Source organism: Dendropsophus ebraccatus, chromosome 9, assembly GCF_027789765.1.
Source record: "Dendropsophus ebraccatus isolate aDenEbr1 chromosome 9, aDenEbr1.pat, whole genome shotgun sequence".
In the NCBI taxonomy this organism is placed as follows: Eukaryota; Metazoa; Chordata; class Amphibia; order Anura; family Hylidae; genus Dendropsophus; species Dendropsophus ebraccatus.
Window position 1 is genome coordinate 4,220,067 of NC_091462.1, and position 23,949 is coordinate 4,244,015.

Below are 23,949 nucleotides of genomic sequence, written 5' to 3' on the forward strand. Positions count from 1 at the left end.
TAGAGGACCCACCATCTGCACGTTCCAACATATCCAACAATACACCATGGGGGAGAAGAAGTCCAATATGTGGGGAGAAGCTCCTGTCAGTGAACGCCGTTCTCGTTCTATGGTCTATGCTACGTTTCTGACTGTCACAGAATACGTGGAGACAAAAGCCATACGTGGAAGTGATGTATTATGCTGATTGGGGTCAGGGGCATGGGGCGCCCTCACTCTTTGATATCTTATTTTCCTCATCTAACGGTACTTTCTGGGGTCTTGTACAACTCGTTTCACTCGAAGTAATTGATTAAATGGTAATGATTCCACCATCAGGCACGGGTGATGTCATAGATAGATACCATCTGGGGGCTTAAAGGGAATCTGTCAACTACCGGGCCTACCTGAGTTGGTGACGGTGTGCTGTAGCTGTACCTGAGTTGGTGACGGTGTGCTGTAGCTGTACCTGAGTTGGTGACGGTGTGCTGTAGCTGTACCTGAGTTGGTGACGGTGTGCTGTAGCTGTACCTGAGTTGGTGACGGTGTGCTGTAGCTGTACCTGAGTTGGTGACGGTGTGCTGTAGCTGTACCTGAGTTGGTGACGGTGTGCTGTAGCTGTACCTGAGTTGGTGACGGTGTGCTGTAGCTGTACCTGAGTTGGTGACGGTGTGCTGTAGCTGTACCTGAGTTGGTGACGGTGTGCTGTAGCTGTACCTCAGTTGGTGACGGTGTGCTGTAGCTGTACCTCAGTTGGTGACGGTGTGCTGTAGCTGTACCTCAGTTGGTGACGGTGTGCTGTAGCTGTACCTCAGTTGGTGACGGTGTGCTGTAGCTGTACCTCAGTTGGTGACGGTGCGCTGTAGCTGTACCTGAGTTGGTGACGGTGCGCTGTAGCTGTACCTGAGTTGGTGACGGTGCGCTGTAGCTGTACCTGAGTTGGTGACGGTGCGCTGTAGCTGTACCTGAGGCGGTGACGGTGCGCTGTAGCTGTACCTGAGGCGGTGACGGTGCGCTGTAGCTGTACCTGAGGCGGTGACGGTGCGCTGTAGCTGTACCTGAGGCGGTGACGGTGCGCTGTAGCTGTACCTGAGGCGGTGACGGTGCGCTGTAGCTGTACCTGAGGCGGTGACGGTGCGCTGTAGCTGTACCTGAGGCGGTGACGGTGCGCTGTAGCTGTACCTGAGGCGGTGACGGTGCGCTGTAGCTGTACCTGAGGCGGTGACGGTGCGCTGTAGCTGTACCTGAGGCGGTGACGGTGCGCTGTAGCTGTACCTGAGGCGGTGACGGTGCGCTGTAGCTGTACCTGAGGCGGTGACGGTGCGCTGTAGCTGTACCTGAGGCGGTGACGGTGCGCTGTAGCTGTACCTGAGGCGGTGACGGTGCGCTGTAGCTGTACCTGAGGCGGTGACGGTGCGCTGTAGCTGTACCTGAGGCGGTGACGGTGCGCTGTAGCTGTACCTGAGGCGGTGACGGTGCGCTGTAGCTGTACCTGAGGCGGTGACGGTGCGCTGTAGCTGTACCTGAGGCGGAGACGGTGCGCTGTAGCTGTACCTGAGGCGGTGACGGTGCGCTGTAGCTGTACCTGAGGCGGTGACGGTGCGCTGTAGCTGTACCTGAGGCGGTGACGGTGCGCTGTAGCTGTACCTGAGGCGGTGACGGTGCGCTGTAGCTGTACCTGAGGCGGTGACGGTGCGCTGTAGCTGTACCTGAGGCGGTGACGGTGCGCTGTAGTTGCCTGTCCCCTAGTGAGCACGGTGCCTTTTGGTAATTTTTACGTGCAGTGGATTATGCACAATCTCAGGTCTCCTACTGTAATGAAGAGTCAAACAAGAGTTTTTTGTACTGCCTCACCGCTCCTCCCTCCTCTTCATGCATAATCAATGTTGCCTGACCTCCTGCTCACTCAGCTGTCAGTTTCTCTGCTGCCCGGCCTCCTGCTCACTCAGCTGTCAGTGTCTCTGCTGCCCGGCCTCCTGCTCACTCAGCTGTCAGTGTCTCTGCTGCCCGGCCTCCTGCTCGCTCAGCTGTCAGCCATTGTATGTCCCCTCTTTCCCTTCTTCCCACCTGTAACATATATAAAGGTTTTCATCATGTCCTCCCCTTTCCCTTCTTCCTCCTGTAACATACAGTATATAAAGGTTTCCATGATGTGCCCCATTTCCCTTCTTCCTCCTGTAACATACAGTATATAAAGGTTTCCATGATGTGCCCCATTTCCCTTCTTCCTCCTGTAACATACAGTATATAAAGATTTCCCTTCTTCCTCCTGTAACATACAGTATATAAAGATTTCCCTTCTTCCTCCTGTAACATACAGTATATAAAGGTTTCTATGATGTGCCCCATTTCCCTTCTTCCTCCTGTAACATACAGTATATAACGATTTCCCTTCTTCCTCCTGTAACATACAGTATATAAAGGTTTCCATGTTGTGCCCCATTTCCCTTCTTCCTCCTGTAACATACAGTATATAAAGATTTCCCTTCTTCCTCCTGTAACATACAGTATATAAAGGTTTCCATGTTGTGCCCCATTTCCCTTCTTCCTCCTGTAACATACAGTATATAAAGATTTCCCTTCTTCCTCCTGTAACATACAGTATATAAAGATTTCCCTTCTTCCTCCTGTAACATACAGTATATAAAGGTTTCCATGATGTGCCCCATTTCCCTTCTTCCTCCTGTAACATACAGTATATAAAGGTTTCCATGTTGTGCCCCATTTCCCTTCTTCCTCCTGTAACATACAGTATATAAAGATTTCCCTTCTTCCTCCTGTAACATACAGTATATAAAGGTTTCCATGTTGTGCCCCATTTCCCTTCTTCCTCCTGTAACATACAGTATATAAAGATTTCCCTTCTTCCTCCTGTAACATACAGTATATAAAGGTTTCCATGTTGTGCCCCATTTCCCTTCTTCCTCCTGTAACATACAGTATATAAAGGTTTCCATGTTGTGCCCCATTTCCCTTCTTCCTCCTGTAACATACAGTATATAAAGGTTTCCATGTTGTGCCCCATTTCCCTTCTTCCTCCTGTAACATACAGTATATAAAGATTTCCCTTCTTCCTCCTGTAACATACAGTATATAAAGGTTTCCATGTTGTGCCCCATTTCCCTTCTTCCTCCTGTAACATACAGTATATAAAGGTTTCCATGTTGTGCCCCATTTCCCTTCTTCCTCCTGTAACATACAGTATATAAAGGTTTCCATGATTTGCCCCATTTCCCTTCTTTTCTCCAGACTATACAGATTGAAATACTTCAGTTTTTCCTAAAAAGGTTTATGCTTTTACACCCTCCCCCATTTTTTCAAAACGCTTTTTTTAGGTGAAGTCTCCAGTACTAGACGCAGTATACTAGATGTGGTCTTTAGGTGCTCTTGTAGCTTCTTTGTAATGCTGGGAGGGTTATTCTGATGAACTTTCTGCCCTGGATGTAAGAAGAGCCGCTCCTCAGTATCTAGACACCTGCAATCCCAGCTGGAAGGGTCCTGTAAAGCTCTGGATGTTTCTTCACCTTCAGGGTTTGGAGTCCACTCTACACGAGCCAGGTCACCTTCCCAGGCAGAGAGCATGCGTGGTCAGCGCCTTATACTAAACACTACAATACGTGGCCCTCGGCAGAAAGGTTCTTTGAGCTGTGGTCGGGAAGGTGAGGAAAGAAAATAGGATTAGTCTTACCGGTAAGCGGGTTTCTCTTAACCCTTCATGAGGGCACCAGCCCCTCCGGGCCCCCATGTTGTATATATAATGTCACATAATGCTGTAGCTGTTATAAAATCACTGGTCATAGTGGGAAGGGGCCTTTAACCTCTCACGTATAGGATGTGGTACAGACTCTGAAGGTGCTATCGTGAACGGTTTGGGAAACCAGCTTAACGGTTAGACTAATCCTATTTTTCTAATCCTGGATAACTCCTTTAAGGCTGTATTACATGGTCTGAGCCGCTAGGTAAATAAGCACCAATGAGCTCGTTTACTTAGCCTATTACCCGGCTGGGCGATCACATGGTCAAATCTGCAGAAAAATCATTAGATCGGCCCATTAATGAGCAGTGTATGGACCTACAGGCAATGTATGGACGTCTGGGCAGTATATGGACCTACAGGCAATGTATGGACCTCTGGGCAGTGTAGGGACCTGCAGACAGTCTATGGACCTCCAAGCAGTGTATGGACCTCCAGGAATTGTAATGACCTCCGGGCAGTGTATGGATCTTCAGGCAATGTATGGATCTCCAGGCTGTGTATGGACTTCCAGGTAGTGTATGGACCTTGTTACGGATGAACCAGACGCAGAGGAGTGCAGATGAACCTTCTCCAAGGAGAAGAGTCTAAGGAGCCCCCAGTTTTCACCAGAGCCAGCCACAAGGCGGGATGAGCTTTGCTGCGGGGAACTCCCAGGTCGCTACCCTCAGAGAAGGTCCTGAGTAACCACCGACTGATGGCAGTGAAGAAGTACAGGTGCCTGGAATCAGATGCTCTTCTTTTGCGGTCACACTTCAAAATATTAAAAGACTGTTCAGTCTGGAGCTAAGAAATAGAAATGGAGCAAGATCTAAACGGCTAGAAGGAAACTAGGAAGTGGCCGATATCTGGGGAGCACAGATGTGGTTTGCTTACTAAAACACACTTACAACTGAGCACAAGTCTGGAGGTGGTGGCTATATATACCCTCAGGTGAACAGCCTGGAATTCTCCAGAACTTGTTGGCTGAGCTATAAATACAAGTGAACATGTGCACACCTTCCACTAGAGGGAGCCCAATCCTCCAGGAGGCCAGCTAAGAACAGGAGAAACTGCCGGAAGAGCATATTAAGTAAAAGCAGGAGAGTGTACAGATGACCACAGGACAGAATGACATGCAGCAGGTAGGGGAAAACTGAAACGACCGCATGCCGTTACAGACCTCCAGACTTTGTATGGACCTCCGGGCAGTGTATGGACCTCCCAGCAGTGTACGGACTTCTGGGCTTTGTATGGACTTCCAGGCGTTGTATGGACCTACAGGCAGTGTATGGACTTCTGGGCTTTGTATGGACCTCCCAGCAGTGTACGGACTTCTGGGCTTTGTATGGACTTCCAGGCGTTGTATGGACCTACAGGCAGTTTATGGACTTCTGGGCTTTGTATGGACTTCAGGGCAGTGTATGGACCTCCCAGCAGTGTACGGACTTCTGGGCTTTGTATGGACTTCCAGGCGTTGTATGGACCTACAGGCAGTGTATGGACTTCTGGGCTTTGTGTGGACTTCAGGGCAGTGTATGGACCTTGTGTATGGATTGCTCTTATCAGTATACATTATGCAGGACTGGCGACACTTTGGTTATTCTGCCACTTTGGATCACGCCTCCTGCCGCACATCTGGTTCTGATATTGTGATTCTTTAGCCAATGTTTTATTTCCTGTCAGTTTTTGGCCCCAGCGGGAATACAAAATAAAATCTCCATTCATCCGAGTCACTGGCAGGAACCAGTGCTGAAATCTTCTCTCCTTCTTCATGTCACTCACTTTTCAGCTTTCTCTTCTGTTACATAAGGGCCATGTCATCTGTAGGAAGTAGGATGATGGATTCCACACATCTGAGGAGCCACAATCAGGATCCAGAGGGACACAGGAGAGTGAAAAACCACAGGCATTCTTCTCCACGGCCGCCATGTTTATCCTAAGGAATGCACCTCCGGCACACATGGCGCACACCCATCTTTTGTGTAAAGTAGTGCCACAGTCTCTGCAGTGGGGATTGGTCTCACCCAAGATGGCTGCCTCCACAAGCTCCAGAAGTCATGACTGAGTTTGTTGGTCCCACTAAGAGCTTGGTGGATAGACTTTGGTGGATAGGCTGTTAGAGAACCTGGTGGGTCCTACTTTTTCCCACACTGCACCAGGTTTGGTGTTAACACCTGCCAGGGCAGGTAGTGTCCTAATGTAATCCAAGGACATGGTTGTATATAGTTTGTTTTTTTTAGAATGGCACACTGCTGTATCCCATTTGTGACGCTAACAATTAAGAGTGATCTTCTGGGGACAACACAGTTATTGTAGTGAGGGCCAGCTGGAAGTTGTAGACCATGAGGGGGAGAAAAGTTGTGTATTTATACCTAGCTAATTATACTTACTCCTCCCCTTTTAAAGTTATAAAAGTTTTAAGTTGCAAATTAGAAAGTATGCTGTCCTTTAGGAGGCAGCAGAGTAATAATGTGCAGCTAAGTGCGTGGTGAGATTCAGATTAACCTGGATCAGTCAGTAGCTAAATGCAGCGGACAGTGGGGCTTTCCACCCTGAATCAGAAGATATCACTCTTATATCAGTCCGTAGCTCCAGTGCTGAGATAGAAGCTTTAGATGCTTTATGCAAATGAAAAGATAAAGCCCCCGGGGGCCTCTTCTCTCCTAGCTACCCCCATGCCTACGTGTAAATGCCTCCGTTTGGACTTAAAGGCTGAACTTTTTGGGAAACATCCTGGGCGCTATATTGTGTAATTTACATAAAGCTTTGAAATCATCAATCTCAGCACTGGAGCGATGCATTGCAATAAGAGTCAGATCTCCTGATTCTGGGTAAGAAGCCTCATTGTACGCTGCAACTACTTCTACCGAAAGTTCTTCTTTATCTACGGAAATGCTGTGATATAAAAGTTCAAATCAGCATAAGTTTTAGTAACAATCCTTCTGCTTCATGAGTGTGACACAAGGTCTCCAGCAGAACATTGACCATCACACTCCCCCGTCCCGCCATCTTGTCTTCCTCTCATAGTGCATCCTTGTTCCATCTTTTCCCCAGGTAAGTGACGCACATGCACCCAGCCGTCTACATGATGGAGAATGTGACCCATCAGACCAAGTGCCTTCTTCCTTGTTCCATGCTCCAGTCCTGATGCTGATTGTAGATTGGGGTGGACTGGGGTCACATGACTGATCTGCAGAGTCCCGTACATGTTTTCTGTGATCTGACCCGTCTGTGGGGCCCATACAGACCGAGCTGCCATGTCCTTTGTGATCTGACTGCTCTGCGGGGCCCATACACAGCGAGCTACCATGTCCTGTGTGATCTGACCCCTCTGCGGGGCTCATACACAGCGAGCTACCATGTCCTGTGTGATCTGACCCCCCTGCGGGGCTCATACACAGCGAGCTGCCATGTCCTGTGTGATCTGACCGCTCTGCGGGGCCCATACACAGCGAGCTGCCATGTCCTGTGTGATCTGACCCCCCTGCGGGGCTCATACACAGCGAGCTGCCATGTCCTGTGTGATCTGACCGCTCTGCGGGGCCCATACACAGCGAGCTGCCATGTCCTGTGTGATCTGACCGCTCTGTGGGGCCCATACAGAGCGAGCTGCCATGTCCTGTGTGATCTGACCGCTCTGTGGGGCCCATACACAGCGAGCTGCCATGTCCTGTGTGATCTGACAGCTCTGCAGGGCCCCTACACAGCAAAGCTGCCATGTCCTGTGTGATCTGACCCCTCTGCGGGGCCCCATACACAGCAAAGCTGCCATGTCCTGTGTGATCTGACCGCTCTGCGGGGCTCATACACAGCAAGCCGCCATGTCCTGTGTGATCTGACCGCTCTGCGGGGCCCATACAGACCGAGCTACCATGTCCTGTGTGATCTGACCGCTCTGTGGGGCCCATACACAGCAAGCCGCCATGTCCTGTGTGATCTGACCGCTCTGCGGGGCCCATACACAGCGAGCTACCATGTTCTGTGTGATCTGACCGCTCTGCGGGCCCCATACACAGCGAGCTGCCATGTCCTGTGTGATCTGACCGCTCTGCCAGGTCCATACACAGCAAACCGCCATGTCCTGTGTGATCTGACCGCTCTGCAGGGCCCATACACAGCGAGCTGCCATGTCCTGTGTGATCTGACCGCTCTGCAGGGCCCCTACACAGCAAAACTGCCATGTCCTGTGTGATCTGACCGCTCTGCGGGCCCCATACACAGCGAGCTGCCATGTCCTGCATGATCTGACTGCTCTGCGGGGCCCATACACAGCAAGCTGCCATGTCCTGTGTGATCTGACTGCTCTGCGGGGCCCATACACAGCGAGCTACCATGTCCTGTGTGATCTGACTACTCTGCGGGGCCCTTACACAGCGAGCTACCATGTCCTGTGTGATCTGACCGCTCTGTGGGGCCCATACAGAGCGAGCTGCCATGTCCTGTGTGATCTGACCGCTCTGCGGGCCCCATACACAGCGAGCTACCATGTCCTGTGTGATCTGACCGCTCTGTGGGGCCCATACAGAGCGAGCTGCCATGTCCTGTGTGATCTGACCGCTCTGCGGGGCTCATACACAGCGAGCTGCCATGTCCTGTGTGATCTGACCGCTCTGCGGGGCCAATACAGAGCGAGCTGCCATGTCCTGTGTGATCTGACCGCTGTGTGGGGCCCATACACAGCGAGCTGCCATGTCCTGTGTGATCTGACCGCTCTGTGGGGCCCATACAGAGCGAGCTGCCATGTCCTGTGTGATCTGACCACTCTGCGGGGCTCATACACAGTGAGCTGCCATGTCCTTTGTGATCTGACCGCTCTGTGGGGCCCATACACAGCAAGCCGCCATGTCCTGTGTGATCTGACCGCTCTGCGGGGCTCATACACAGCGATCTGCCATGTCCTGTGTGATCTGACCGCTCTGCGGGGCCAATACAGAGCGAGCTGCCATGTCCTGTGTGATCTGACCGCTCTGCGGGGCCAATACAGAGCGAGCTGCCTTGTCCTGTGTGATCTGACCGCTCTGCGGGGCCCTTACACAGCAAGCCGCCATGTCCTGTGTGATCTGACCGCTCTGAGGGGCCCATACATAGCGAGCTGCCATGTCCTGTGTGATCCGACCGCTCTGCGGGGCTCATACACAGCGAGCTGCCATGTCCTGTGTGATCTGACCGCTCTGCGGGGCCCATACACAGCGAGCTGCCATGTCCTGTGTGATCTGACCGCTCTGCGGGGCCCATACACAGCAAGCTGCCATGTCCTGCGTGATCTGACCGCTCTGCGGGGCCCATACACAGCGAGCTGCCATGTCCTGTGTGATCTGACCCCCCTGCGGGGCCCATACACAGCGAGCTGCCATGTCCTGTGTGATCTGACCGCTCTGCGGGGCCCATACACAGCGAGCTGCCATGTCCTGTGTGATCTGACCGCTCTGCGGGGCTCATACACAGCGAGCTGCCATGTCCTGTGTGATCTGACCGCTCTGCGGGGCCCTTACACAGCGAGCTGCCATGTCCTGTGTGATCTGACCGCTCTGCGGGGCCCATACACAGCGAGCTGCCATGTCCTGTGTGATCTGACCGCTCTGCGGGGCCAATACAGAGCGAGCTGCCATGTCCTGTGTGATCTGACCGCTCTGCGGGGCCAATACAGAGCGAGCTGCCTTGTCCTGTGTGATCTGACCGCTCTGAGGGGCCCATACATAGCGAGCTGCCATGTCCTGTGTGATCCGACCGCTCTGCGGGGCTCATACACAGCGAGCTGCCATGTCCTGTGTGATCTGACCGCTCTGCGGGGCCCATACACAGCGAGCTGCCATGTCCTGTGTGATCTGACCGCTCTGCGGGGCCCATACACAGCGAGCTGCCATGTCCTGCGTGATCTGACCGCTCTGCGGGGCCCATACACAGCGAGCTGCCATGTCCTGTGTGATCTGACTGCTCTGCGGGGCCCATACACAGCGAGCTGCCATGTCCTGTGTGATCTGACCGCTCTGCGGGGCCCATACACAGCGAGCTGCCATGTCCTGTGTGATCTGACCGCTCTGCGGGGCTCATACACAGCGAGCTGCCATGTCCTGTGTGATCTGACCGCTCTGCGGGGCCCTTACACAGCGAGCTGCCATGTCCTGTGTGATCTGACCGCTCTGCGGGGCCCATACACAGCGAGCTGCCATGTCCTGTGTGATCTGACCGCTCTGCGGGGCCCATACACAGCGAGCTGCCATGTCCTGTGTGATCTGACCGATCTGCGGGGCCCATACACAGCGAGCTGCCATGTCCTGTGTGATCTGACCGCTCTGCGGGGCCCTTACACAGCGAGCTGCCATGTCCTGTGTGATCTGACCGCTCTGCGGGGCCCTTACACAGCGAGCTGCCATGTCCTGTGTGATCTGACCCCTCTGCGGGGCTCATACACAGCGAGCTACCATGTCCTGTGTGATCTGACCCCCCTGCGGGGCTCATACACAGCGAGCTGCCATGTCCTGTGTGATCTGACCGCTCTGCGGGGCCCATACACAGCGAGCTGCCATGTCCTGTGTGATCTGACCCCCCTGCGGGGCTCATACACAGCGAGCTGCCATGTCCTGTGTGATCTGACCGCTCTGCGGGGCCCATACACAGCGAGCTGCCATGTCCTGTGTGATCTGACCGCTCTGCGGGGCCCATACAGAGCGAGCTGCCATGTCCTGTGTGATCTGACCGCTCTGTGGGGCCCATACACAGCGAGCTGCCATGTCCTGTGTGATCTGACAGCTCTGCAGGGCCCCTACACAGCAAAGCTGCCATGTCCTGTGTGATCTGACCGCTCTGCGGGGCCCATACACAGCAAAGCTGCCATGTCCTGTGTGATCTGACCGCTCTGCGGGGCTCATACACAGCAAGCCGCCATGTCCTGTGTGATCTGACCGCTCTGCGGGGCCCATACAGACCGAGCTACCATGTCCTGTGTGATCTGACCGCTCTGTGGGGCCCATACACAGCAAGCCGCCATGTCCTGTGTGATCTGACCGCTCTGCGGGGCCCATACACAGCGAGCTACCATGTTCTGTGTGATCTGACCGCTCTGCGGGCCCCATACACAGCGAGCTGCCATGTCCTGTGTGATCTGACCGCTCTGCCAGGTCCATACACAGCAAACCGCCATGTCCTGTGTGATCTGACCGCTCTGCAGGGCCCATACACAGCGAGCTGCCATGTCCTGTGTGATCTGACCGCTCTGCAGGGCCCCTACACAGCAAAACTGCCATGTCCTGTGTGATCTGACCGCTCTGCGGGCCCCATACACAGCGAGCTGCCATGTCCTGCGTGATCTGACTGCTCTGCGGGGCCCATACACAGCAAGCTGCCATGTCCTGTGTGATCTGACTGCTCTGCGGGGCCCATACACAGCGAGCTACCATGTCCTGTGTGATCTGACTACTCTGCGGGGCCCTTACACAGCGAGCTACCATGTCCTGTGTGATCTGACCGCTCTGTGGGGCCCATACAGAGCGAGCTGCCATGTCCTGTGTGATCTGACCGCTCTGCGGGCCCCATACACAGCGAGCTACCATGTCCTGTGTGATCTGACCGCTCTGTGGGGCCCATACAGAGCGAGCTGCCATGTCCTGTGTGATCTGACCGCTCTGCGGGGCTCATACACAGCGAGCTGCCATGTCCTGTGTGATCTGACCGCTCTGCGGGGCCAATACAGAGCGAGCTGCCATGTCCTGTGTGATCTGACCGCTTTGTGGGGCCCATACACAGCGAGCTGCCATGTCCTGTGTGATCTGACCGCTCTGTGGGGCCCATACAGAGCGAGCTGCCATGTCCTGTGTGATCTGACCACTCTGCGGGGCTCATACACAGTGAGCTGCCATGTCCTTTGTGATCTGACCGCTCTGTGGGGCCCATACACAGCAAGCCGCCATGTCCTGTGTGATCTGACCGCTCTGCGGGGCTCATACACAGCGATCTGCCATGTCCTGTGTGATCTGACCGCTCTGCGGGGCCAATACAGAGCGAGCTGCCATGTCCTGTGTGATCTGACCGCTCTGCGGGGCCAATACAGAGCGAGCTGCCTTGTCCTGTGTGATCTGACCGCTCTGCGGGGCCCTTACACAGCGAGCTGCCATGTCCTGTGTGATCTGACCGCTCTGCGGGGCCCATACACAGCGAGCTGCCATGTCCTGTGTGATCTGACCGCTCTGCGGGGCTCATACACAGCGAGCTGCCATGTCCTGTGTGATCTGACCGCTCTGCGGGGCCCATACACAGCGAGCTGCCATGTCCTGTGTGATCTGACTACTCTGCGGGGCCCTTACACAGCGAGCTGCCATGTCCTGTGTGATCTGACCGATCTGCAAGGCCCATACACAGCGAGCTGCCATGTCCTGTGTGATCTGACCGCTCTGCAGGGCCCCATACACAGCGAGCTGCCATGTCCTGTGTGATCTGACCGCTCTGCGGGGCCCATACACAGCGAGCTGCCATGTCCTGTGTGATCTGACCGCTCTGCGGGGCTCATACACAGCGAGCTGCCATGTCCTGTGTGATCTGACCGCTCTGCGGGGCCCTTACACAGCGAGCTGCCATGTCCTGTGTGATCTGACCGCTCTGCGGGGCCCTTACACAGCGAGCTGCCATGTCCTGTGTGATCTGACCGCTCTGCGGGGCTCATACACAGCGAGCTGCCATGTCCTGTGTGATCTGACCGCTCTGCGGGGCCCTTACACAGCGAGCTGCCATGTCCTGTGTGATCTGACCGCTCTGCGGGGCCCTTACACAGCGAGCTGCCATGTCCTGTGTGATCTGACCGCTCTGCGGGGCCCTTACACAGCGAGCTGCCATGTCCTGTGTGATCTGACAGCTCTGCAGGGCCCCTACACAGCAAAACTGCCATGTCCTGTGTGATCTGACCGCTCTGTGGGGCCCATACACAGCGAGCTGCCATGTCCTGTGTGATCTGACCACTCTGCGGGGCTCATACACAGCGAGCTGCCATGTCCTGTGTGATCTGACCGCTCTGCGGGGCCCTTACACAGCGAGCTGCCATGTCCTGTGTGATCTGACCGCTCTGCGGGGCCCTTACACAGCGAGCTGCCATGTCCTGTGTGATCAGCCGCCATGACCTTATCTGGGGAAGCTGTGAGACGTTTCGGCATCATCTTCCCCTGATGAGAACGTTCTCGTAGGCATCTCATTGCTTTGATAACATCCAATCACGGTTCAGCTTTCTCTTTACCACAACACAGCTGAGCTTTGGTTGCTATGGGTAACAAGGGCAGGCTTACTGATGGACAGCAATGACCAATCAGATCACAGCGTTTTATTTTCCACAGTTATGGAATGAAGCTGCATTGTAATTGGTTGCTATGGGTAACAAGCACGTTAGATGGCGGGTGCAGTGTAAACAGAGACGTCACCGGTATACAGCGAGGCTATCACATCTTCATATTCTAGAAGGTTCAGCAGAGACGAGCAATGGAGTGATGGTGACAGGATGCACGTCACATGATGCTACATGTCCGTCATGTGAGGCTGCATTTACACGTCCGTCACGTAGCGCTGTGGTTTCACGTCCATCAAGTGACGCTGCGGTGATGCTGTGGTTACATGTCCGTCACCTGCAGCTGCAAATACACGTCCGTCGTGTGATGCTGCAGTTACATGTTCATCACGTGATGCTGCAGTTACATGTCCGTTATGTGACGCTGTAGTTACACGTCCGTTATGTGTCGCTGTAGCTACATGTCTATCACGTGATGCTGTGGTTACACGTCCGTCACATGAAGCTGCGATTACACGTCCGTCGTGTGACGCTGTGGTTAAACGTCCGTTATGTGACGCTGTAGTTACACGTTCGTAATGTGACGCTGTAGTTACATGTCCGTCGTGTGTCGCTGTAGTTACATGCCCGTCATGTGACGCTGTGGTTAAACGTCTGTTATGTGACGCTGTAGTTACATGTCCGTCATGTGACGCTGTGGTTAAATGTCCGTTATGTGACGCTGTAGTTACATGTCCATCATGTGATGCTGCTGTTACACCGCAACCTTGTGATAATAACCGCGCCTATGTACAGATATCGCACATTTACAGCGTCTCACTTTACGGCGCCGTGGAGCCTGAGGCCACAGCAAGTCCGTGGATGTGACTTTCCTCCCATCTCCGGGATCTGTCGGCAGCCATATCCCCGTAGCCGGACACGACAAGACGGATGACAAATAGCTGAAGTATTTCACCTCCTGCCAAATCCCATGAATCACGCGGTGACGTCCAGTCTGGATGAGAAGCAGATCCGGCGCTGATCAGGGGGCAGATCCTGCCGCACAACAGGGGAGACCGCCCATCCCAGCTGCTCTATTCAGGCCCTGACATCTGAGAAACAAGTAAAGGGCATGAGGCGTCTGATCCGGCCGGACAACACAAGATCCTGGGAGCCAGGAGGGAAACCATGGCCGCCATTTACTGAGACCGACTCAAACGAGCAACAGGGTCGAATAAATAGGCTGCGTCTGGGACCAATAAAGGCTAATCCAGGACTAGACGGACAGCTGACAGTGCCACCCCTGTCCTCAGGTTGTGTGGGGTATTACACCTCAGAGTAGTCATGGACGGACCCAGCTCTGTGTTATGTTCCCTGTTGTCACTCATGGGCACTCACTTGGCGCCATACAGTTTCCGTGACAACCCAAACCCCCGGCGTGAATGAATGTGCCCACACAGAAGTGGAGCTGAGCTGCAACACAGACTGAGGACAAGAGTGGCGCTGTTTTGGGTTTCTGGTCCTGATTAAAGGGCTGTAAGAAAGTTATATAGATTTGTAATTTACTTGTATTAGTAAATCTCCAGTTGTCTATTACTTATCAGCTGCTGTATGCCCTGCAGGAAGTGGTGTATTCTCTCCAGTCTGACACAGTGCTCTCTGCTGCCACCTCTGTCCATGTCAGGAACTGTCCAGAGCAGGAGAGGTTTTCTATGGAGATTTGTTGCTGCTCTGGACAGTTCCTGACATGGACAGAGGTGGCAGCAGAGAGCCCTGTGTCAGACTGGAGAGAATACACCACTTCCTGCAGGACATACAGCAGCTGATAAGTACGGGAAGGCTTCAGTATTATCCTATTGTCCTAGTTCAGATGGTTTATAAACAGGGTAAGTGATAATATGGATGATGGGGTGACAATGGCCGCTGTCAGGGGGGGGGGGGATATATTAGGAGAAGTTTATGTTCGAGACAGAAAAATGGGCGATTGACCAGGGCCGATAATGATGACTGGGTCCGAGCATCTCCAGCGCGGCCGATCTTGTGGGGTTCCCAGTTAGTAGGGGTCAAAGCCGACTAACAGTGTCCAAGAAAGGACGACCGGGGATCGGCACAAGACCATGAGGGTCGAAGGCTGACTTATGTGTATGGTGGAGGCTAACCTGTCTTGTCTGATCCCACAGAAGCTGTAAAGCAAACTGCTGCAAAGCCTCCTGCTGACTATGATAGAAAGGAGCTGGATTGCACATGACATGCATGGGGCCCCGCAGAGCGGTCAGATCACACAGGACATGTATGGGGCCCCGCAGAGCGGTCACATCACACAGGACATGTATGGGGTCCGCAGAGCAGTCACATCACCCAGGACATGTATGGGGTCTGCAGAGCAGTCACATCACACAGGACATGTATGGGCCCCACAGAGCGGTCACATCACACAGGACATGTATGGGCCCCACAGAGCGGTCACATCACACAGGACATGTATGGGGTCCGCAGAGCGGTCACATCACACAGGACATGTATGGGGCCCCGCAGAGCGGTCAGATCACACAGGACATGTATGGGGCCCCGCAGAGCGGTCACATCACACAGGACATGTATGGGGTCCGCAGAGCAGTCACATCACCCAGGACATGTATGGGGTCTGCAGAGCAGTCACATCACACAGGACATGTATGGGCCCCACAGAGCGGTCACATCACACAGGACATGTATGGGGTCCGCAAAGCAGTCACATCACACAGGACATGCATGGGGTCCACAGAGCGGTCACATCACACAGGACATGTATGGGGTCCGCAAAGCAGTCACATCACACAGGACATGTATGGGGTCCGCAGAGCAGTCACATCACCCAGGACATGTATGGGGTCCGCAGAGCGGTCACATCACACAGGACATGCATGGGGCCCTGCAGAGCGGTCACATCACACAGGACATGTATGGGGTCCGCAGAGCAGTCACATCACCCAGGACATGTATGGGGTCCGCAGAGCAGTCACATCACACAGGACATGTATGGGCCCCACAGAGCGGTCACATCACACAGGACATGTATGGGGTCCGCAAAGCAGTCACATCACACAGGACATGTATGGGGTCCGCAGAGCAGTCACATCACACAGGACATGTATGGGGTCCGCAGAGCAGTCACATCACACAGGACATGCATGGGGCCCTGCAGAGCGGTCACATCACACAGGACATGTATGGGGTCCGCAGAGCAGTCACATCACACAGGACATGTATGGGGTCCGCAGAGCAGTCACATCACACAGGACATGTATGGGGTCCGCAGAGCGGTCAGATCACACAGGACATGTATGGGGCCCGCAGAGCGGTCAGATCACACAGGACATGTATGGGGCCCGCAGAGCGATCAGATCACACAGGACATGTATGGGGTCCGCAGAGCAGTCACATCACACAGGACATGTATGGGGTCCGCAGAGCAGTCACATCACACAGGACATGTATGGGGCCCCGCAGAGCAGTCACATCACACAGGACATGTATGGGGTCCGCAGAGCGGTCACATCACACAGCACATGTATGGGGTCCGCAGAGCAGTCACATCACACAGGACATGTATGGGGTCCGCAGAGCAGTCACATCACACAGGACATGTATGGGGCCCCGCAGAGCGGTCACATCACACAGGACATGTATGGGGTCCGCAGAGCGGTCACATCACACAGGACATGCATGGGGCCCCGCAGAGCGGTCACATCACACAGGACATGTATGGGGTCCGCAGAGCGGTCACATCACACAGGACATGCATGGGGTCCGCAGAGCGGTCACATCACACAGGACATGTATGGGGCCCCGCAGAGCGGTCACATCGCACAAGACATGTATGGGGCCCCGCAGAGCGGTCAGATCACACAGGACATGTATGGGGTCCGCAGAGCAGTCACATCACACAGGACATGTATGGGGCCCCGCAGAGCGGTCACATCACACAGGACATGTATGGGGCCCCGCAGAGCGGTCACATCACACAGGACATGTATGGGGCCCTGCAGAGCGGTCACATCACACAGGACATGTATGGGGCCCCGCAGAGCGGTCACATCACACAGCACATGTATGGGGCCCCGCAGAGCGGTCACATCACACAGGACATGTATGGGGCTCCGCAGAGCGGTCACATCACACAGGACATGTATGGGGTCCGCAGAGCGGTCACATCACACAGGACATGCATGGGGCCCCGCAGAGCGGTCACATCACACAGGACATGCATGGGGCCCCGCAGAGCGGTCACATCACACAGGACATGTATGGGGCCCCGCAGAGCGGTCACATCACACAGCACATGTATGGGGCCCCGCAGAGCGGTCACATCACACAGGACATGTATGGGGCTCCGCAGAGCGGTCACATCACACAGGACATGCATGGGGCCCCGCAGAGCGGTCACATCACACAGGACATGTATGGGGTCCGCAGAGCGGTCACATCACACAGGACATGTATGGGGTCCGCAGAGCGGTCACATCACACAGGACATGCATGGGGCCCCGCAGAGCGGTCACATCACACAGGACATGTATGGGGTCCGCAGAGCGGTCACATCACACAGGACATGTATGGGGCCCGCAGAGCGGTCACATCACACAGGACATGTATGGGGCTCCGCAGAGCGGTCAGATCACACAGGGCATGTATGGGGCCCCGAAGAGCGGTCACATCACACAGGACATGTATGGGGCTCCGCAGAGCGGTCACATCACACAGGACATGTATGGGGTCCGCAGAGCGGTCACATCACACAGGACATGCATGGGGCCCCGCAGAGCGGTCACATCACACAGGACATGTATGGGGTCCGCAGAGCGGTCACATCACACAGGACATGCATGGGGCCCCGCAGAGCGGTCACATCACACAGGACATGTATGGGGCCCGCAGAGCGGTCACATCACACAGGACATGTATGGGGCTCCGCAGAGCGGTCAGATCACACAGGGCATGTATGGGGCCCCGAAGAGCGGTCACATCACACAGGACATGTATGGGGCTCCGCAGAGCGGTCAGATCACCCAGGACATGTATGGGGCCCCGCAGAGCGGTCACATCACACAGGACATGTATGGGGCCCCGCAGAGCGGTCACATCACACAGGACATGTATGGGGCCCCGCAGAGCGGTCAGATCACCCAGGACATGTATGGGGCCCCGCAGAGCGGTCACATCACACAGGACATGTATGGGGCCCCTGTCCACTCATTATAGTGTCTACAATGGGCATCAGACCTGGAACAATGTAAGAAGGCGGCATCTGGTGTGATGGATCACGTTCTCCATCATGTGGACGGCCGGGTACGTCACTTACCTGGGGAGGAGATGGCACCAGGATGCATTATGGGAAGAAGACAAGATGGCAGGGGCAGTGTGATGGGCAATGTTCTGCTGGAAAATGATGTGTCCTGGCATCATGTGGATGTTACTGAGATACTGACCACCTACCTAACCATTGTACACACCAAACTCCCCCCCTAATGGCAGCGGATATTACCCCAGATACCTCAGAATTCAATCCAATCAATCATCACTGGGGTCCGGGCTCAGGGGGGACACATCATAGTACTGTGGGGTCTGGGCTGAGGGGGGACACATCATAGTACTGTGGGGTCCGGGCTCAGGGGGTACACATCATAGTACTGGGGGGTCTGGTATCAGGGGGGACACATCATAGCACTGTGGGGTCCGGGATCAGGGGGGACACATCATAGCACTGTGGGGTCCGGGATCAGGGGGGACACATCATAGTACTGGGGGGTCTGGTATCAGGGGGGACACATCATAGCACTGTGGGGTCCAGGATCAGGGGGGACACATCATAGCACTGTGGGGTCTGGGATCACGGGGGACACATCATAGCACTGTGGGGTCTGGGCTCAGGGGGGACACATCATAGCACTGTGGGGTCCGGGATCAGGGGGGACACATCATAGCACTGTGGGGTCCGGGATCAGGGGGGACACATCATAGCACTGTGGGGTCGGGGCTCAGGGGGGACACATCATAGCACTGTGGGGTCCAGGCTCAGGGGGGACACATCATAGTACTGTGGGGTCCGGGATCAGGGGGGACACATCATAGCACTGTGGGGTCCGGGCTCAGGGGGGACACATCATAGCACTGTGGGGTATGGGATCAGGGGGGACACATCATAACACTGTGGGGTCCGGGATCAGGGGGGACACATCATAGCACTGTGGGGTCTGGTATCAGGGGGGACACATCATAGCACTGTGGGGTCCGGGATCAGGGGGGACACATCATAGTACTGGGGGGTCTGGTATCAGGGGGGACACATCATAGCACTGTGGGGTCCAGGATCAGGGGGGACACATCATAGCACTGTGGGGTCCGGGATCACGGGGGACACATCATAGTACTGTGGGGTCTGGGCTGAGGGGGGACACATCATAGTACTGTGGGGTCCGGGCTCAGGGGGTACACATCATAGTACTGGGGGGTCTGGTATCAGGGGGGACACATCATAGCACTGTGGGGTCCGGGATCAGGGGGGACACATCATAGCACTGTGGGGTCCGGGATCAGGGGGGACACATCATAGCACTGTGGGGTCCGGGATCAGGGGGGACACATCATAGCACTGTGGGGTTCGGGCTCAGGGGGGACACATCACAGCACTGTGGGGTCCGGAATCAGAGGGGACACATCATAGCACTGTGGGGTCTGGGCTCAGGGGGGACACATCATAGCACTGTGGGGTCTGGGCTCAGGGGGGACACATCATAGCACTGTGGGGTCCGGGATCAGGGGGGACACATCATAGCACTGTGGGGTCTGGGCTCAGGGGGGACACATCATAGCACTGTGGGGTCTGGGATCAGGGGGGACACATCATAGCACTGTGGGGTCTGGGCTGAGGGGGGACACATCATAGCACTGTGGGGTCCGGGATCAGAGGGGGGGGGGACATCATAGCACTGTGGGGTCCGAGATCAGGGGGGACACATCATAGCACTGTGGGGTCCGGGATCAGGGGGGACACATCATAGTACTGTGGGGTCCGGGATCAGGGGGGACACATCATAGCACTGTGGGGTCCAGGATCAGGGGGGACACATCATAGCACTGTAAGGTCCGGGATCAGGGGGGACACATCATAGCACTGTGGGGTCTGGGCTGAGGGGGGACACATCATAGCACTGTGGGGTCCGGGATCAGGGGGGACACATCATAGCACTGTGGGGTCCGGGATCAGGGGGGACACATCATAGCACTGTGGGGTCCGGGATCAGGGGGGACATCATAGCACTGTGGGGTCTGGGCTCAGGGGGGACACATCATAGTACTGTGGGGTCTGGGCTGAGGGGGGACACATCATAGTACTGTGGGGTCCGGGCTCAGGGGGTACACATCATAGTACTGTGGGGTCCGGGATCAGGGGGGACACATCATAGCACTGTGGGGTCCAGGCTCAGGGGGGAAACATCATAGCACTGTGGGGTCCAGGATCAGGGGGGACACATCATAGCACTGTGGGGTCCGGGATCAGGGGGGACACATCATAGCACTGTGGGGTCCGGGCTCAGGGGGGACACATCATAGCACTGTGGGGTCCGGGCTCAGGGGGGACACATCATAGCACTGTGGGGTCCGGGCTCAGGGGGGACACATCATAGCACTGTGGGGTCCGGGATCAGGGGGGACACATCATAGCACTGTGGGGTCCGGGCTCAGGGGGGACACATCATAGCACTGTGGGGTCCGGGCTCAGGGGGGACACATCATAGCACTGTGGGGTCCGGGCTCAGGGGGGACACATCATAGCACTGTGGGGTCCGGGATCAGGGGGGACACATCATAGCACTGTGGGGTTCGGGATCAGGGGGGACACATCACAGCACTGTTGGGTCTAGGATCAGGGGGGACACATCATAGAACTGTGGGGTCCGAGATCAGGGGGGGGGGACACATCATAGCACTGTGGGGTCCAGGATCAGGGGGGACACATCATAGCACTGTGGGGTCCAGGATCAGGGGGGACACATCATAGCACTGTGGGGTCCAGGATCAGGGGGGACACATCATAGCACTGTGGGGTCCGAGATCAGGGGGGGACACATCATAGCACTGTGGGGTCCAGGATCAGGGGGGACACATCATAGCACTGTGGGGTCCAGGATCAGGGGGGACACATCATAGCACTGTGGGGTCCGGGATCAGGGGGGACACATCATAGCACTGTGGTGTCCGGGATCAGGGGGGACACATCATAGCACTGTGGGGTCCGGGATCAGGGGGGACACATCATAGCACTGTGGGGTCAGGGCTCAGGGGGGACACATCATAGCACTGTGGGGTCCGGGCTCAGGGGGGACACATCATAGCACTGTGGGGTCCAGGATCAGGGGGTACACATCATAGCACTGTGGGGTCCGGGATCAGGGGGGACACATCATAGCACTGTGGTGTCCGGGATCAGGGGGGACACATCATAGCACTGTGGTGTCCCGGATCAGGGGGGACACATCATAGCACTGTGGTGTCCAGGATCAGGGGGGACACATCATAGCACTGTGGGGTCCGGGATCAGGGGGGACACATCATAGCACTGTGGGGTTCGGGATCAGGGGGGACACATCATAGCACTGTGGGGTCCAGGATCAGGGGGGACACATCATAGCACTGTGGGGTCCGAGATCAGGGGGGACACATCATAGCACTGTAAGGTCCGGGATCAGGGGGGACACATCATAGCACTGTAAGGTCCGGGATCAGGGGGGACACATCATAGCACTGTGGGGTCCGGGATCAGGGGGGACACATCATAGCACTGTGGGGTCCGGGATCAGGGGGGACACATCATAGCACTGTGGGGTCCGGGATCAGGGGGGACACATCGTAGCACTGTGGGGTCAGGGCTCAGGGGGGACACATCATAGCACTGTGGGGTCTGGGCTCAGGGGGGGGGACATCATAGCACTGTGGGGTCCGGGATCAGGGGGGGACACATCATAGCACTGTGGTGTCCGGGATCAGGGGGGACACATCATAGCACTGTGGGGTCCGGGATCAGGGGGGACACATCATAGCACTGTGGGGTCCGGAATCAGAGGGGACACATCATAGCACTGTGGGGTCCAGGATCAGGGGGGGGACATCATAGCACTGTGGGGTCCGGGATCAGGGGGGACACATCATAGCACTGTGGGGTCCGGGATCAGGGGGGACACATCATAGCACTGTGGGGTCCAGGCTCAGGGGGGAAACATCATAGCACTGTGGGGTCCAGGATCAGGGGGGACACATCATAGCACTGTGGGGTCCGGGATCAGGGGGGACACATCATAGCACTGTGGGGTCCGGGCTCAGGGGGGACACATCATAGCACTGTGGGGTCCGGGATCAGGGGGGACACATCATAGCACTGTGGGGTCCGGGCTCAGGGGGGACACATCATAGCACTGTGGGGTCCGGGATCAGGGGGGACACATCATAGCACTGTGGGGTCCGGGATCAGGGGGGACACATCACAGCACTGTTGGGTCTAGGATCAGGGGGGACACATCATAGAACTGTGGGGTCCGAGATCAGGGGGGGGGGACACATCATAGCACTGTGGGGTCCGGGATCAGGGGGGACACATCATAGCACTGTGGGGTCCAGGATCAGGGGGGACACATCATAGCACTGTGGGGTCCAGGATCAGGGGGGACACATCATAGCACTGTGGGGTCCGAGATCAGGGGGGGGACACATCATAGCACTGTGGGGTCTAGGATCAGGGGGGACACATCATAGCACTGTGGGGTCCAGGATCAGGGGGGACACATCATAGCACTGTGGGGTCCAGGATCAGGGGGGACACATCATAGCACTGTGGGGTCCGAGATCAGGGGGGGGGGGGGACACATCATAGCACTGTGGGGTCAGAGATCAGGGGGGGACACATCATAGCACTGTGGGGTCCAGGATCAGGGGGGACACATCATAGCACTGTGGGGTCCAGGATCAGGGGGGACACATCATAGCACTGTGGTGTCCGGGATCAGGGGGGACACATCATAGCACTGTGGGGTCCAGGATCAGGGGGGACACATCATAGCACTGTGGTGTCCGGGATCAGGGGGGACACATCATAGCACTGTGGGGTCCGGGATCAGGGGGGACACATCATAGCACTGTGGGGTCAGGGCTCAGGGGGGACACATCATAGCACTGTGGGGTCCGGGCTCAGGGGGGACACATCATAGCACTGTGGGGTCCGGGATCAGGGGGGACACATCATAGCACTGTGGTGTCCGGGATCAGGGGGGACACATCATAGCACTGTGGTGTCCCGGATCAGGGGGGACACATCATAGCACTGTGGTGTCCAGGATCAGGGGGGACACATCATAGCACTGTGGGGTCCGGGCTCAGGGGGGACACATCATAGCAATGTGGGGTCTGGGCTCAGGGGGGGTCACATCATAGCACTGTGGGGTCCGGGATCAGGGGGGACACATCATAGCACTGTGGGGTCCGGGCTCAGGGGGGACACATCATAGCACTATGGGGTCCGGGATCAGGGGGGACACATCATAGCACTGTGGGGTCCGGGATCAGGGGGGACACATCATAGCACTGTGGGGTTTGGGATCGGGGGGGGACATCATAGCACTGTGGGGTATGGGATCAGGGGGGGGACATCATAGCACTGTGGGGTCCGGGATCAGGGGGGACACATCATAGCACTGTGGAGTCCGGGCTCAGGGGGGACACATCATAGCACTGTGGGGTCCGGGATCAGGGGGGACACATCATAAAAACTGTGGGGTCTGGGCTCAGGGGGGACATCATAGCACTGTGGGGTCCGGGATCAGAGGGGACACATCATAGCACTGTGGGGTCCGGGATCAGGGGGGACACATCATAGCACTGTGGGGTCCGGGATCAGGGGGGACACATCATAGCACTGTGGGGTCCGGGATCAGGGGGGACACATCATAGCACTGTGGGG

The 23,949-nt window shown here is 55.9% G+C and overlaps 1 protein-coding gene across 1 annotated transcript in view; it reads left to right on the forward strand.

Annotated features, from left to right (window-relative positions):
• Positions 1-13,102: 13,102 nt before the first annotated feature.
• CYP27C1 (cytochrome P450 family 27 subfamily C member 1) overlaps positions 13,103-23,949 on the forward strand; it is a 48,180-nt gene continuing 37,333 nt past the window's right edge. The window contains exon 1 of the mRNA XM_069984806.1: positions 13,103-13,185. Coding sequence (XP_069840907.1) covers positions 13,183-13,185 — 3 coding nt within the window. The 5' untranslated portion in view covers positions 13,103-13,182. The remainder of the gene's footprint in view (positions 13,186-23,949) is intronic.